Raw genomic sequence first — 17,954 nt, 5'->3', positions numbered from 1 at the left:
GTTCAATTATTTTGGGAAAATGTTCCTTCTCTTCTTTTTTCCCACTTCCTATCCTTTTCTTCTTGTTCTCTCTTAAGACACCCAAATGTAAGCCTCCTCCCCCATTATAAATGACTATTACCTTAAAATAGTGCTAAAAACATTTCAATATTAACAAAATGAAACTAACAAGATCCAAAGTGAGAAAGACTTTATTATAGAACAAAATATTAACCTTCTCAAACCATTTTTAAGTAGAGAAGGGGCCTATTATAATTGGAAGCAATTTCAAAAATATTTATGACTGTTTTCTGAGATCTTTTCCTGTTCTGATTTTCCTTCAGAGGCATATATGAGAAATGCCAGTGAGTGTATATTTAATCTCTCTCCCCACCCCCTCCCTCACAAACTCTCTCTCTCTCTCAGTTTAACGCTCCGAGAAGCATGAGAATTTAAACAAGAATGTTAACATATCTGAGTTTGGCCAGAATCACTGATCATGGTTTTAAAGTGCAAGGAGGAACCTTTTAGAAAAGAAATCACCCTAAAAAAAGGGCACCTTGAGGTGTGTACAACTTTGAACAACAAGAAGTCATTGCTGGACTTAGGAACTAAAGCAGAAATGACACAAATACATAATATCCTGCTGGATACAAGCAAATACTAATACATATCCCTATAAATCTATGTTAACCTTAGTCATCAGTAAAAAGCTTGCCTCTGCATGAGCATATAAGGTTACCCCTCAAGATAAAGTCCAAACAAGACTTCTGAACCAGTTGGGTGCCCAGCTAGAAAGTTCTGTGTCACACTTACTAAATACATAATGAATCAGACTATCGAATCATTTTGTGTAAGCAGTGTGTCGGCCTCACTACACAGGACTTTAGTTTGCCAACATAGGTTGCTTTATCATTAGGAATTTTCTCATTAAGATAAGGTTCTTTTAAATGAAATGTGCTGGTGAAAGAAAAGTTGGTGTATGAAAAATTAGAGTGTTTAATGTGAATGCTGAAATTAAGTTAGAAAAACTCCTGGGTCTTTTTTAGTTTCCATCACCTTCAATATGTAGGGGCTGCGGGGTAGGTACTAGGAGAAGGATTAGGCAAAGAAAAAATCTCTGTGCTTCAGATTCCAGCCAGCTAAGAGAGCCTGAGATTTTATATTTGTTGATTTGATGGAGGAGTCTCAGCTCAATGAGGTACAAACAGAATGGTTCTTACCTCTTCTATTAATTCTGAATCCCATGTCTGTTCCCTGGAGAGAAAGAAGGGAGAGAATACTTAATCTTGCTGAAAAATGGAACTTGACTCCCATTGGAGGCTTAGTCTAGTTCAGTGACTTTTGTCTAATCTGGTTATTAAATTCTTAACTCTCATGGCAGGTTGAAAATCTCCCCTCTGCTTACAGGAGACCTTTTCTACAGCTGTGTATTCTGCTTCCTTCCTTTCACTCTCCTCTTACTTATCTCCCCTTCTCTCCTCCCTCCTTCTGCCTTCCTTTATCAGTGTTATCTCTCCCATCCCCCTGTGCTAAACACCTAGACTGCCCCAGGTTTCCTGTGAATAGATGGCAGACACTTTCACTCTCAGCAGTTGTTCCCTTTAACAACTATCCTATGTTTGGGGACTCTGAGGGAGGGGATCGTTGGGTCTCCTCTAAGCCCCCCCAATGGTATAGGCTGCTCATCCTCACTGGGTTTGTGCCTCTTGCTCTGTGGGGGCTTTGCCCCATGATGCACCAAGCAGTGCCTTCCTCCAGCCAACCGTGGCATCTTCAACAGGGACAATCTTGGAATATTCTCATTCCTGCTTTCCAAGAGAAGTTTTTTAGTCCTGCAGAGCATTGGGTATAAAAAATGGGCCCTTGTCCAAGGTACCACAGTCACCCTCTATTATCACAGGCTTTCTCTTAGGGCCTTTTGACTTCTTTTGTGGGGACCAACTGACAGTCTGTCTTCCCCCAGGGGTAGAGGGAAGTGAGGGTCACTCCACCATAAAATCCCCTTTGATTTTCTGAAGGCTCTCCTTTCCCCTCCCTGATGAGAAGAGAGTAAACAGTTCCCATACAGGGTGTCTGGCTAGTCTAGTGCCTGCAAGCCCTGAGGGGGATGGAGGTGCTGTAGCAAGGCAATCTATGAATGTTAAAGACAGGAAAGATGAGACCTGTTCTCAGGTGTAGGCTGCCTTCACTGTCTACCTGTGGGAATCCCAGGATGGGAGTCAGAATAGCAGGAAAGGGTCTCGGATGGTTCCTCATACTCAGGACATCGTGAAAAGGAAAGAATTTATAAGAAAGTGTAAACCTGCATGTGGCAGTGCAAAGTATCAGTGGCGGTAGGCAGAGGCCTGTCAGAAAGTGTGGCTCAGTGAAAAAATGTGTGAGTGTCGGGGAGGGTGTGTGTATCAAAGTTGAAGGGAGTGTCAGAAAGGGTCCATTACCTGGTTCATGAATGCAACTGTTAAGAGGTAATTTTGAGTATTAGACCAGAGGATCAAAAGAGTGCGTCAAAAGGGCAAAAGCAATCAAGATCGCATGGCTATTAATGAAAAGGCATTTGGGGGAGGTAAAAGGCAAGTTCTCCGAAGATCAAACAAAGGCAAGCCTCTCAAGTCAGAAAATTTGTGAAAGTAAAAGTAATAGTGAAAACACCAAAAGGAAGGCTCTCTGAGCAACTCTAAGGCTAAAGATGAATGTGTTCCCAAGAGCCTTAAGGCTGGAACAAGCTTTGGGGGATGAAGGTGCACAGCAAAGGAATGCAGACTTAGTGAGAAGGACTCACAGCACAGGAAGAGGTGGGCTCCCCAAGCCCCAACAAGCTGCTGCCCTCCATCTTGTAAGTCACTCTTTACATGTTGTAGCAAGATCTAAAACAGATCTTCCCAATACAAACCCTTGTGTAAAAGTTGTTCATTAGCTATGTGCAATCCTCCAATCCCCTTCCTTACATTTTAACAATGTATTTACTTTGTGATGGAACAACATAGAGATGTATTGAATACAAATTGCTTTTTTGAAAGTCAGCTCAATAAATATGCTCAATTACTCAATTTTTATTATTATATTTGATTTTTCAATGAAACAACATTTAGGTTCTATAAAGGAGAGAAGGGGGAGACACACACACACACACACACACAGAGCATTTCCTTTTTTTTTTTTATTATTATACTTTAAGTTCTAGGGTACATGTGCATAACGTGCACGTTTGTTACATATGTATACTTGTGCCATGTTGGTGTGCTGCCCTCATCAACTCGTCAGCACCCATCAATTCATCATTTATATCAGGTATAACTCCCAACGCAATCCCTCCTCCCTTCCCCCTCCCCATGATAGGCCCCGATGTGTGGTGTTCCCCTTCCTGAGACCAAATGATCTCATTGTTCAGTTCCCACCTATGAGTGAGAACATGCGGTGTTTGGTTTTCTGTTCTTGTGATAGTTTGCTGAGAATGATGGTTTCCAGCTGCATCCATGTCCCTACAAAGGATGCAAACTCATCCTTTTTTATGGCTGCATAGTATTCCATGGTGTATATGTGCCACATTTTCTTAATCCAGTCTGTCACAGACGGACATTTGGGTTGATTCCAACTCTTTGCTATTGTGAATAGTGCCGCAATAAACATACATGTGCATGTGTCTTTATAGCAGCATGATTTATAATCCTTTGGGTATATACCCAGTAGTGGGATGGCTGGGTCATATGGTACATCTAGTTCTAGATCCTTGAGGAATTGCCATACTATTTTCCATAATGGTTGAACTAGTTTACAATCCCACCAACAGTGTAAAAGTGTTCCTATTTCTCCACATCCTCTCCAGCACCTGTTGTTTCCTGACTTTTTAATGATTGCCATTCTAACTGGTGTGAGATGGTATCTCATTGTGGTTTTGATTTGCATTTCTCTGATGGCGAGTGATGATGAGCATTTTTTCATGTGTCTGTTGGCTGTATGAATGTCTTCTTTTGAGAAATGTCTGTTCATATCCTTTGCCCACTTTTTGATGGGGTTGTTTGTTTTTTCCTTGTATATTTGTTTGAGTTCTTTGTAGGTTCTGGATATTAGCCCTTTGTCAGATGAGTAGATTGCAAAAATTTTCTCCCATTCTGTAGGTTGCCTGTTCACTCTGATGGTAGTTTCTTTTGCTGTGCAGAAGCTCTTTAGTTTAATGAGATCCCATTTGTCAATTTTGGCTTTTGCTGCCGTTGCTTTTGGTGTTTTAGACATGAAGTCCTTGCCCATGCCTATGTCCTGAATGGTACTACCTGATTTGCTTTCCCGGCTCACCAGGGCGAGTAGTAAAGGATCAGCGAGTAGGCAAGGCTAGGAGCAAAACTGCAAATTTATTTTTTTGGTCATCTAGCTTCAGGGAAGAAGGTGTCGAGGGTAAGGTCTGTCGGCCTCCGGCAAAGGAGGCCGAGAGAGTCACCCGGTGGAGCTCTCGGGCAGAGTTCCTGCAGTCCCGACAGGAGTGGAGGCTGAGGAAGTGCCTGCAGCACGCCCACCAGGAGCGGCTTTTATGTCCTGGGCCTGGGAGTGGGAGGGCAGTGGGCGGGACATAGGCTGGTTGGGGGCCGGGCGGTAGGCGTGGCTAGACGGGTTCCGGTTTTTCTCCATCGGAGGTCGGGTTGCACCTGCGCAGTCGACCTGTGTCTTTCCCGGGCACGGGAAAGTTGACGGTGAAGAACCTGGAACTGCGCCGTCTTGCCTCCATTTGTCCAAACACTACCTAGGTTTTCTTCTAGGGTTTTTATGGTATTAGGTCTAACATTTAAGTCTCTAATCCATCTTGAATTAATTTTCGTATAAGGAGTAAGGAAAGGATCCAGTTTCAGCTTTCTATTTATGGCTAGCCAATTTTCCCAGCACCATTTATTAAATAGGGAATCCTTTCCCCATTTCTTGTTTCTCTCAGGTTTGTCAAAGATCAGATGGCTGTAGATGTGTGGTTTTATTTCTGAGGACTCTGTTCTGTTTCATTGGTCTATATCTCTGTTTTGGTACCAGTACCATGCTGTTTTGGTTACTGTAGCCTTGCAGTATAGTTTGAAGTCAGGTAGCGTGATACCTCCAGCTTTGTTCTTTTGACTTAGGATTGTCTAGGCAATGCGGGCTCTTTTTTGGTTCCATATGAACTTTAAAGCAGTTTTTTCCAATTCTGTGGAGAAACTCATTGATAGCTTGATGGGGATGGCATTGAATCTATAAATAACCTTGGGCAGTACGGCCATTTTCATGATATTGATTCTTCCTATCCATGAGCATGGTATGTTCTTCCATTTGTTTGTGTCCTCTTTGATTTCACTGAGCAGTGGTTTGTAGTTCTCCTTGAAGAGGTCCTTTACATCCCTTGTAAGTTGGATTCCTAGGTATTTTATTCTCTTTGAAGCAATTGTGAATGGAAGTTCATTCATGATTTGGTTCTCTGTTTGTCTGTTACTGGTGTATAAGAATGCTTGTGATTTTTGCACATTAATTTTGTATCCTGAGACTTTGCTGAAGTTGCTTATCAGCTTAAGGAGATTTTGGGCTGAGACAATGGGGTTTTCTAAATATACAATCATGTCATCTGCAAATAGGGACAATTTGACTTCTTCTTTTCCTAACTGAATACCCTTGATTTCTTTCTCTTGCCTAATTGCCCTAGCCAGAACTTCCAACACTATGTTGAATAGGAGCAGTGAGAGAGGGCATCCCTGTCTTGTGCCAGTTTTCAAAGGGAATTTTTCCAGTTTTTGCCCATTCAGTATGATATTGGCTGTGGGTTTGTCATAAATAGCTCTTATTATTTTGAGGTACGTTCCATCAATACCGAATTTATTGAGCGTTTTTAGCATGAAGGGCTGTTGAATTTTGTCAAAAGCCTTTTCAAAATCTATTGAGATAATCATGTGGTTCTTGTCTTTGGTTCTGTTTGTATACTGGATTACGTTTATTGATTTGCGAATGTTGAACCAGCCTTGCATCCCAGGGATGAAGCCCACTTGATCATGGTGGAAAAGCTTTTTGATGTGCTGCTGAATCCGGTTTGCCAGTATTTTATTGAGGATTTTTGCATCGATGTTCATCAGGGATATTGGTCTAAAATTTTCTTTTTTTGTTGTGTCTCTGCCAGGCTTTGGTATCAGGATGATGTTGGCCTCATAAAATGAGTTAGGGAGGATTCCCACTTTTTCTATTGATTGGAATAGTTTCAGAAGGAATGGTACCAGTTCCTCCTTGTACCTCTGGTAGAATTCAGCTGTGAATCCATCTGGTCCTGGACTTTTTTTGTTTGGTAGGCTATTAATTATTGCCTCAATTTCAGAGCCTGCTATTGGTCTATTTAGGGATTCAACTTCTTCCTGGTTTAGTCTTGGGAGAGTGTAAGTGTCCAGGAAATTATCCATTTCTTCTAGATTTTCTAGTTGATTTGCGTAGAGGTGTTTATAGTATTCTCTGATGGTGGTTAGTATTTCTGTGGGGTCGGTGGTGATATCCCCTTTATCATTTTTTATTGCGTCTATTTGATTCTTCTCTCTTTTTTTCTTTATTATTCTTGCTAGCGGTCTGTCAATTTTGTTGATCTTTTCAAAAAACGAACTCCTGGATTCATTGATTTTTTGGAGGGTTTTTTGTGTCTCTATCTCCTTCAGTTCTGCTCCGATCTTAGTTATTTCTTGCCTTCTGCTAGCTTTTGAATGTGTTTGCTCTTGCCTCTCTAGTTCTTTTAATTGTGATGTTAGAGTGTCAATTTTAGGTCTTTCCTGCTTTCTCTTGTGGGCATTTAGTGCTATAAATTTCCCTCTACACACTGCTTTAAATGTGTCCCAGAGATTCTGGTATGTTGTGTCTTTGTTCTCATTGGTTTCAAAGAACATCTTTATTTCTGCCTTCATTTCGTTATGTACCCAGTAGTCATTCAGGAGCAGGTTGTTCAGTTTCCATGTAGTTGAGCGGTTTTGATTGAGTTTCTTAGTCCTGAGTTCTAGCTTGATTGCACTGTGGTCTGAGAGACAGTTTGTTATAATTTCTGTTCTTTTACATTTGCTGAGGAGTGCTTTACTTCCAATTATGTGGTCAATTTTGGAATAAGTGCGATGTGGTGCTGAGAAGAATGTATATTCTGTTGATTTGGGGTGGAGAGTTCTGTAGATGTCTATTAGGTCCGCTTGGTGCAGAGATGAGTTCAATTCCTGGATATCCTTGCTAACTTTCTGTCTCATTGATCTGTCTAATGTTGACAGTGGAGTGTTGAAGTCTCCCATTATTATTGTATGGGAGTCTAAGTCTCTTTGTAAGTCTCTAAGGACTTGCTTTATGAATCTGGGTGCTCCTGTATTGGGTGCATATATATTTAAGATAGTTAGCTCTTCCTGTTGAATTGATCCCTTTACCATTATGTAATGGCCTTCTTTGTCTCTTTTGATCTTTGATGGTTTAAAGTCTGTTTTATCAGAGACTAGGATTGCAACCCCTGCTTTTTCTTGTTCTCCATTTGCTTGGTAGATCTTCCTCCATCCCTTTATTTTGAGCCTACGTATGTCTCTGCATGTGAGATGGGTCTCCTGAATACAGCAGACTGATGGGTCTTGACTCTTTATCCAGTTTGCCAGTCTGTGTCTTTTAATTGGAGCATTTAGTCCATTAACATTTAAGGTTAATATTGTTATGTGTGAACTTGATCCTGCCATTATGATATTAACTGGTTATTTTGCTCGTTAGTTGATGCAGTTTCTTCCTAGCCTCAATGGTCTTTACATTTTGGCATGTTTTTGCAATGGCTGGTACCGGTTGTTCCTTTCCATATTTAGGGCTTCCTTCAGGGTCTCTTGTAAGGCAGGCCTGGTGGTGACAAAATCTCTAAGCATTTGCTTATCTGTAAAGGATTTTATTTCTCCCTCACTTATGAAACTTAGTTTGGCTGGATATGAAATTCTGGGTTTAAAATTCTTTTCTTTAAGAATGTTGAATATTGGCCCTCACTCTCTTCTGGCTTGGAGAGTTTCTGCCAAGAGATCTGCTGTTAGTCTGATGGGCTTCCCTTTGTGGGTAACCCGACCTTTCTCTCTGGCTGCCCTTACGATTTTTTCCTTCATTTCAACTTTGGTGAATCTGGCAATTTTGTGTCTTGGAGTTGCTCTTCTCGAGGAGTATCTTTGTGGTGTTCTCTGTATTTCCTGAATTTGAATGTTGGCCTGCCCTACTAGTTTGGGGAAATTCTCCTGGATGATATCCTGAAGAGTGTTTTCCAACTTGGTTCCATTTTCCCCCTCACTTTCAGGCACCCCAATCAGATGTAGATTTGGTCTTTTTCCATAATCCCATACTTCTTGCAGGCTTTGTTCATTTCTTTTTTTCTTTTTTCTTTTGGTTTCTCTTCTCACTTTGTTTCATTCATTTGATCCTCAATCGCTGATACTCTTTATTCCAGTTGATCGAGTCGGTTACTGAAGCTTGTGCATTTGTCACGTATTTGTCGTGTCATGGTTTTCATCTCTGTCATTTTGTTTATGACCTTCTGTGCATTAATTATTCTGGCTGTGAATTCTTCCACTCTTTTTTCAAGATTTTTAGTTTCTTTGCGCTGGGTACGTAATTCCTCCTTTAGCTCTGAGAAGTTTGATGGACTGAAGCCTTCTTCTCTCATGTCGTCAAAGTCATTCTCTGACCAGCTTTGATCCGTTGCTAGTGATGAGCTGCGCTCCTTTGGAGGGGGAGATACGCTCTTATTTTTTGAATTTCCAGCTTTTCTGCCCTGCTTTTTCCCCATCTTTGTGGTTTTATCTGCCTCTGGTCTTTGATGATGGTGACGTACTGATGGGGTTTTGGTATAGGTGTCCTCCCTGTTTGATAGTTTTCCTCTAACAGTCAGGACCCTCAGCTGCAGGTCTGTTGGAGATTGCTTGAGGTCCACTCCAGACCCTGTTTGCCTGGGTATCAGCAGCAGAGGTTGCAGAAGATAGAATATTGCTGAACAGCGAGTGTACCTGTCTGATTCTTACTTTGGAAGCTTCCTCTCAGGGGTGTACTCCACTCTGTGAGGTGTGGGGTGTCAGACTGCCCCTAGAGGGGGATGTCTCCCCGTTAGGCTACTCAGGGGTCAGGGACCCACTTGAGCAGGCAGTCTGTCCCTTCTCAGATCTCATCCTCTGTGTTGGGAGATCCACTGCTCTATTCAAAGCTGTTAGACTGAGTCATTTGCATCTGCAGAGGTTTCTGCTGCTTTTATTTGTTGTTGTTGTTTAGCCGTGCCCTGTCCCCAGAGGTGGAGTCTACAGAGACAGGCAGGCTTCCTTTGCTGCTGTGAGCTCCACCCAGTTCGAGCGTCCCAGCGGCTTTGTTTACCTACTTAAGCCTCAGCAATGGCGGGCACCCCTCCCCCAGCCTCGCTGCTGCCTTGCGGTTAGATCGCAGACTGCCGTGCTAGCAATGAGGGAGGCTCCGTGGCCGTGGGACTGTCCCGGCCAGGTGTGGGATATAATCTCCTGGTGTGCCCGTTTGCTTAAAGCGCAGTATTGGGGTGGGAGTTACCCAATTTTCCAGGTGTTCTGTGTCTCAGTTCCCCTGGCTAGGAAAAGGGATTCCCTTCCCCCTTGCGCTTCCCACGTGAGGCAATTCCTTGCCCTGCTTCAGCTCTCGCTGGTTGGGCTGCAACAGCTGACCAGCACCGATTGTCTGGCACTCCCTAGTGAGATGACCCCAGTACCTCAGTTGAAAATGCAGAAATCACCGGTCTTCTGTGTCGCTTGCGCTGGGAGTTGGAGACTGGAGCTGTTCTTATTCGGCCATCTTGCTCCGCCCCTCTGAGAGAGCATTTACAAAAGAACTTTAAAGATGTTTAGTAAACCCTTATTAAATTGCATGTGAGAGTAATACATATCTACTTTAGTCGAAAATTTAATTAAAAGAAGATACGAGAGAAGAGTGGTTGAGAGCACAGACTTTGGAATTTGAGTAACTTAGGTTCAAATCCCAGCTCTGCTTTTTACCTGCTGTGTGACCTTGGGAACACCAATGGCCTCTCTGGGCCTCAGCTGCACTTCTCTGTAAAATGAGAATGCTAACATGTCTTATTAAATTGTAATCAGCTTTCAATGAGAAAATTCAAGACTAGACATTTAGTCTAGTGTATTTTTTCCATGCAAACATACTTTTTGCAAACATATTTTTATGTCCACTTGGGCTAATAAAACATTGCCAGGAGGGATCCTTAGATGACTTGCAACGGTGACTTCAAAGTATTTGAAAGTGTTTGATATGTCCTTTCCTTAAGTAATTGTAATAGTTTATCTAGGAGTTCTATTTGTGAAGTTTGGGCTAAGTAACTTACATACATTATCTTTGACTTCTTGCAGGGGTTACAAAGACGTTATTCTTACTCCTATTTTATGGATAAGCAAGAGTGAGGCCAGCATGTTTAGTATTTTGTCTAAAGCTACAGCTCATGAGAGGTAACTAGGCAAGAACCTCTATGACTCTAAGCACGCTTTATCATGAGATAAAACTTTTTCTTTTTTGAGCTATTTCTGGGATGCAATGTTAGAAGAATTACATTTGTTAATCACCTGTAACATATATCCCAGAACTGTGGAGTGGTCACTGCCCTCAAGGATTGTACATTCTAGTGGGGGAAGAGGACTTGTTTGAAAAGAGGCAACTGGATTGGCCTAATCTGATACTCTTCTTTTTGGGTGTTTAATAGCATTGCAGGACCACTATTCTCTTTCTTAGACTCAGTAACCCTGAGTGCATTATTTCTGAAGTGCCTTCTCAGACCTTATAAAGAAAAGAGTGTTATAGATCCAGGACCCAAATTGCCCCAATTCTCGTGTGTGAGAACATCGGCATTCTTGACAGTCTGCAGAGTCATAGGTATTTGAGAAGAGACCTGTGGAAAGAGCCAAGAGGGCATAGGCCCTGGTGCATAGGAAGCATCATCCATCAGTGTGGCAGTGAAGTCGAGAGCTACAAACCGGACGGATGCTGGAGTGGAGGGGAAGCAGGCTGGAGAGAGAGGGCAGTTTCTGTGGGAAACCTGCCTGTTGCATGCAGTGGCCCCGTATTGACATTTGAGCAAGTTTGTATCAGGATACAGCGTTGGGATAGGTAACAAATGATGAAAATATGATATATCTGTTAGGATAGCTTTTAGTTAGCTGCACATAGAAAAATCAGCAAACAGACTGAAACAAGTAGGAGTTCTCCTTCTCCACTCACGGTCAGTATATGACAAGCCAAACCCACTCTGCTTCTCCATTTGTGCCTTTTGCTGACCCTTAAGGAGGGAACACATGTAATGGGGGCCAAGGATCTGCTCCGAGTGTTGGGAATGATGATCACTTCCCATCTTGTTCCCTGAGACTGGCCAGGACTCTTTGGTTGTCAGTATCAGAAACTCAACTCAAACTAATTTATAGATGTAAACAAGATTATATTGAATCACATAACAGAAACACCCATGGTCTAACGTGCTTTAAGCACAGTGAAACCCAGGTGGTTGGGCAAGGTCATCAGGCATCTGTCTTTCCTCTTCTGTAAACTCTGCTCTTCCCATGATTCATTCTCATGTGGGCTCTCCCAACATTGCAACAGAGTGGCCACTGCCAGCTCTAGGCTTGCAGGTAGTTTCAGCTCTGCTTGCTGAAACTTTAGATGAAAAAGAGGGCCTTTTTCTCAGTAGTCTCAGTACAATCCCCAGAGCAGCCTTTAATAGACCTGGCTTGAACCATGTGTGCATCTCCAAAATGAACTAACCACTGCCCTCTGGCTGGTGAGCCCAGGGGAATGGGCCACCGTCTACAGTGATAGGGTAGAATCTGTTTCATCCAAAGCTCACTAGTAGAGAGTTGGTGGATCCGCAAAACCAATGAAAAGGAGAAATTAATACTGGGCACGCAAAATCTACCCATGTGATAATCATGGTGCCTCCCTCACAGCTCACTTGTGGTAAGGATTGAATGGGAGAATGCACACAAAAAAGAGCTCTATGTACATCAGCTATTGTTTCCAGGAAACTCAGATTCAATGTATCCTCTCTCACCGTGTCCTCTTTCGTTCATCCCTAAATTCAGCCTACTTGAGTCATAATGTATTTTGAGTTTTTTATAATTGTTTGGTAACATATAATAAATAGTACTTTCTCATTAAAAAAATCAACATTTCTGGCTGTTCTTGAAAAGTTGAAACATCTGTCAATTATCAACTTCACCAAAGCAGAGTTGCCCACACTGCCCAGTCTGCACCCAACTGCCCAGTCTGCCCCCAACCTGACCCCAGGTGGCTTCTGAGATCCTCTTCCCAACTTTGTAGCCTCAGACTTAACTGCTCTTCTCTGGGATCCTCCTGCTTCCTGCCTGTTGTCTTCACTTCTGTGCCTTTGCCCAAAGATTTTCTTCCTCCCCATCAATCTCAATCTTATCCATGCTTTAGGACTAATTAAAATGCTAGGACTCCCTCAAGCCTTCTGTAAGCACCCTAGCTCTCTGAGAGCCCTTTCCTCTCCTCTGCTCTTCTAGATAAACACATCCCTTGGCAACCAGGACTGCACAGACTGTGAGTCCCCCAAATGGCTGTGAGTGCACGAGAGAGCCAACTGCACTGTAAAACAAACAGGGATATACAGAAAAAGGGCAGAGGCAGGCAGATTGTGCCACCCCTGCTATGAGAGAAGATAGATAGGAATTGACCTGGCAAAAAAAAAAATTATTGAAAATGTATTTGTCATCTGTTTAGATATAAACTCTTACACTTTATTTATAATTCAAAATACAGGAACACACAAATGTGCTTTCTTACTTTAACAAGCCTTTAAAGAATTATATGAATAGCATTGTCTAGTTTCAAAAATAAAAATGTCAAGGTAGTGTGTAATGTACTCTGTGGCCACAAAGGAGACTTGTGAGCAGGAATTATGATACATCTAGGAGAAGAAGGCTGAAAGTGATTCATTATGATTGAGAGATGAGGTGCTTCTACGTTTTATTTTAGTTCCCTCTTACAGTAAAATAGCATCTGGAGATGGTATTAAGACAGCTTAATATTGGAACAATTTAATCTTTGAAGGTCATGTTGTAGGAATGGCCAAGGGAAGTAAATAACATGTGATGTAAACACTTTTCTATGATACAGAGAGTAACATAGCATAGCTCCATCACTAAAAAACAGTGTAGCAATTTTGGGTAATAGCCTGGTGTGACATGAGGGCCCTGTCATTTTTTAACCCCAAATGCTAATTTAAAGACTCGTCCAGCTTATCTAGTCCTTAAAACTGTAATTATGAAGGACAAGTAGTAACGAGAAATATATATATCATATTATGGCATGTTTTAAAAATAATAAGGTCGTGTAATACATTGTTTTTACATATGTGGATGTCTATAAAGTAAATATTACAAAATAAAATAACTCCTGTATTAAGAAAGTCAGTGGATGTATAGATGTTTTAAATACATATTTTAAAAGTACTTAATATTGTCACCTTATAAATTAAAAAAAGGATATCCATTAACTAGGAAGAAAATAATATTGTCTTCTTAATACCTGACTTAAGGAGAACTGGTATGCCTATTTCCAAATTCCATAAAACCAGGAGGGAGAAGAGGATGTTTTAAGTGCAAATTCCTTTGCAAACCTCTCATCTCAGCTTTGCCCAGTGTTGTTTGGTTCTTTACAGGTGTCACACTGCCCTCTGGTGTTCAACAAGCTAAAATGTAATATCTCAAATGGTCACTGTATTTTGTTTTTATATTTTCTGAGTAATGAAGACGATTTAAAGGGGGGAATAAAAAAGACAGTGTAGAATACCGCAAAGTCCTAGAAAGTTGTGGGTGTTCTATGGGTTGTCAACATTTTCTAATTTTTAAACTGCCTTTAAAATGTTACACATTTTGAGCTTTTGATGGGCAGGTTTAGAGACTTGAGGCACCTGCAAGCAGCAGAACTTGTTAGCTGGGCTCTGGGATACCCCAAGCAACTCGGAGGATCTGAAAATCACCGACAGCTTCCTTAAGTTCACTCTTCACTGATATGACGGGTCCTGAAGAAGCAACAGGAGCACCAAACTCAGGCGGGCAATCTTACAGGACGCCCTTCCCATTCTGCTTCAAATCTTTAAGCCAAAGAAAAACAGAAATAGAAATGCACTTTGAGCAAGATTTCACAATAAAACAGTGACCAAGTATAATTCAAATTTGGGCCAGATTCTGCTTTAGTGGGGCTTGAAGTATGTATAATCTGAAAAGTCCTTAAAAAAAAAAAACACTCTAAAAATGCCTTATTTTTACAATTCTATACAAATCATGAAGAGCCCCTCATCAGGGTCTTGGAATAGGCTCCTGGCCTTTAAGGAAGAACCCCTAAAGCTTAAGTTTCCTAGCTTCAGGGAATTGGCCACTGATCCAAAAGTATTGTTTTCACTACAGTTTCTGGACTTTTCCTTGAGCATTATAATTCTCAGACCTTTAATAAATTAGGGAAACATACAAATTCGATAATGTGGTAGCATTTTTGTGTTATTTATATCCTGTGACCATTGAGAATTGATAATGATCTTTGAACTATTCCAGTCAAATGAAAATAAATCAGTTTGTTTATTCAGAAACAACTTTAATGACTTAGGTTGTGCGTGGAAGAATTACAGAAGATCAGATGCTTCCAGGAGTTTAGAAAAGATCGTGATGGAAATAATACAGCTATCTTAAACTACTTTAAAAGGCTGAATCCTAACAACTGGTCTGCATGTACTGCTGACTCCCAGAAGAGGTTAGATTGTGTTCAGTGACCCCCTATGAAAACCTAGATGTTAATCTCAAAGATCAGAAGCCAGTCTGATGTGGTTTGGCTCTGTGTCCCTACCCAAATCTCACCTTGAATTGTAACGATCCCCACATGTCAAGGGTGTGACCAGATGTAGATAATTGAATCATGGGGGCAATTTCCTCCATGCCGTTCTGTTGATAGTGAGTTCTCAGGAGGTCTGGTGGTTTTACAAAGGGCTTCCCCCTTTACTCAGCACTCATTCTCTCTCCTGCCACTCTGTGAAGAGGTGCCTCCTACCATGATTGTAAGTTTCCTGAGGCCTCCCCAGCCATGCAGAACTGTGAGTCAATTAAACCTCTTTTCTTTATAAATTACCCAGTCTCAGGTATTTCTTCATAGCAACATGAAAACGGGCTAATACACAGTCTGTCCATGGGGGAGTCAGTTAGCTTATACTAAGAAGAGGTTTCTATTATCCTAAGCAGAAGATAATTTATTTCTTCTGATACTAATCACAGAAAATAACTTCCTTAGGTGAAACCTGAAATAGCTGCCTGATCACATGACATTAATTCTCTGGGTAGTACATAACACTTGAATAATCTTTGTCCATTTCTTTCTTTATAATCTTTGTCCTTTTTCTATTCCCTTCCACAGTATATAAAACCCATGGTGCGGTGCTTTCGCCTGCCTTGTGCCCCACATCAGGGCCACTGCATTTGGCCATGCAGACTGCGTAGCACATCACTGACACCCTTCACCTTGCGGTCATGCAAAGGATAGCTCTGGAGCTGTGCACAGCAGAGTCCCTGTTCAGAGTCTATGGCTGACCGTGGCACAGAATGGCCCCTCAGAAATCACACACTGAGTGAATGCAGAAGTAGTAGTCAGCCTATTTATTATTCTCATTTAAAATATAAGATGAAAAATTGAAAGAGTTTTGTGTCTCATAAATCAAAGTACATTTACTTGTGCGAATTAGTTTGTTTTGACCATTGAATTTTATTATTAAGTTGACTCTTTTAAGCCAGTTGAGTGCAGTCAAGTCTGTGAAAGTCAAACCAGTAAGGCAGGGAGACAGTCTCAGTGGCCGAATTGAAGTTAAAGTTCAGGTCTCCTGGTTAACTACATCACATTCTGTGTGTTCTACTTCCCTTGTCACCAAAGCCAATTCCTTCAGACTCCTTGTGAATTTCTGAGTCTGTGGGCTATGATCCAGCAGTAATCATGTGTGTGCTGTTTTGTTTTGTTTCAGCATTCAGCGAGCATGGCGAGAGTACCTGCAGCGGCAGGAGCCCCTGGAGAAGAGGAGCCCGTCCCCACCCTCCCTCTCCTCAGAGAAGCTGAGCAGCTCTGTCAGCATGAACACCTTCTCCGACAGCAGCACACCCGTGAGTGTCATGCTTCTTTTTCTATGTCCTGATTTGACATTCAACTGAAAGCCTAGACTTTGGTTCTAAGAGAGAAATCTTGGGATGTGAGCAGGTGCTTTGTGACAGTGAGGATCTACGTTGCTTATTTGCTACACAGGAACCCATGGTGAGAGTTTTGTCACCTCAAAATGAAGACACAATTCATAAGCACAAAGTGAACTTTATCAAGTCTGGAGAAAATAGATTGCATTTATGTGTTCTTCTTTCTCTATTACGGAGGTGTGTTTTTTCCTTTTCTTTATAATAGCATATTTCTTTTGGTATGTGCTGTGTGTTTCTTTTATTGTGTGGTGCTAATATGATAGAAGATGAGATTGGTTATAAGGAGTAGAAAGAGAACTTTTACAGGAAGAATCGAAAGTGGTCACACACTCAGGGGTTGCAACTCAAATGCCTCCAGGGACCAGGTAAGTCACCCTCATGACTGAGGTGGCTGACCTGTGCCCCTGGCTACAGGGAGAACATAGGCCTCACCCAAAGGGCAGCGCACTTGGCTCCTGAGAATGTGTCATCCTGTGACAATACAGGCAAGCATGGCCAAATGTGATTTTCTTTCTTTAGTAGATGTCAGAAATCTGTATTTTTTAAGTGTTAGCATCCAGTAATAAAATTTAAAAGGTAAAGCAACCCTGCCTACAGACCACAATTGACCTACAGGCCACCAGTTTAAGAAATCTGAGATAGAGAGTTAAGGAATAAGGGAAACTGCTGGAAGTATTTATTTTCTAAAAACTCCAAAAGTGGGAAGAAATCAGTGATGAGGGATTTATTAACCAGGGTTTTGTGGATTTAAGCATTGTGATCATTTGTAACCAGTCACTGAAATGCTGACGAGTTAGAGAAATGAAGTAATTACACAAATATATTACTTCCAAAAATTTTCCTTTACTATTGGTTATCATGTTTATTATGTGGTAAAAAGGTTTCCCAACACTCAAAACAATGTATTCTTTTTGGGATCAGGTAAAAGTTACCGTATTTGAAATGTTTTCAGATGATTGCATTGCATATTCTTTAGTAAATGGTTTTGCTTAGATATGGATTTAAAGAGAGAGAATAAGTTGAGTTTATAGCAATGCAAATAAAAGTGGCAGAAGATCTATTTTTAATTGACAGCAGAAATTGAACATTTAGTGAATCCTCACTTTTTAAAACCATTATTTGGGGGAATGGCTGATCCTAACTGACCTCACTATCACTAGAGGGCACTCGTGAACCACACTGGAAAACGCCAGGGCTTCTCGTTTGTGTCTAACTCATGGTTTGTGAATAAAAAATAAAGTGAGAATTGAGTGTTCAGGATGTCTTTGCTGTGAATGCCAATAGAAAGTGCAAATTAGATGACTTTAGGATTTTATTTGAATGATGGAAACTCAATATTAGAAATCACTTTGTGAGTTAAATGTTTGGATTCACTATTTTTGTACCTTCTCACAGACTAATTCAAGACAATTCTCAGTTGCTGCTGAATCCAGTGATATCTAAAAGTTTTAGTGTTGCTTTAGGGTGCTTAACCTTTTGGTTTTATTGGACTTCTATGAGAATATATGTTTGTTTTATATTTGTACTGCTGTACCGCTTCGATTCTAGCATAAGTGTTTTGTGTATAAATGCATGTTCTTCCCTGTTCATGAGTCATCAAATTCATTTATATCTCTGCACAGCTTCACTAACAGTTCTACCTTATTTAATTTGGCTTAGCCTCCTGGTTCCTTGTTGGTTTTTAGTAGAAGATATTTCCTCCCTCAAATATTCCCAGCAATTTGGTCTCCCATAAGGTATATCAGACAGACTTGA

The 17,954-nt window shown here is 41.2% G+C and overlaps 1 protein-coding gene across 1 annotated transcript in view; it reads left to right on the top strand.

Moving 5' to 3' along the window:
* IQCJ (IQ motif containing J) overlaps nt 1-17,179 on the top strand; it is a 199,124-nt gene extending 181,945 nt beyond the window's left edge. The window contains exon 4 of the mRNA XM_030928232.1: nt 15,980-17,179. Coding sequence (XP_030784092.1) covers nt 15,980-16,163 — 184 coding nt within the window. The 3' untranslated portion in view covers nt 16,164-17,179. The remainder of the gene's footprint in view (nt 1-15,979) is intronic.
* The last annotated feature ends 775 nt before the right edge of the window (nt 17,180-17,954 follow it).

The sequence above is a fragment of the Rhinopithecus roxellana genome, chromosome 1 (assembly GCF_007565055.1).
Source record: "Rhinopithecus roxellana isolate Shanxi Qingling chromosome 1, ASM756505v1, whole genome shotgun sequence".
NCBI lineage: Eukaryota > Metazoa > Chordata > Mammalia > Primates > Cercopithecidae > Rhinopithecus > Rhinopithecus roxellana.
This window is presented reverse-complemented; position numbering and strand designations above follow the sequence as displayed.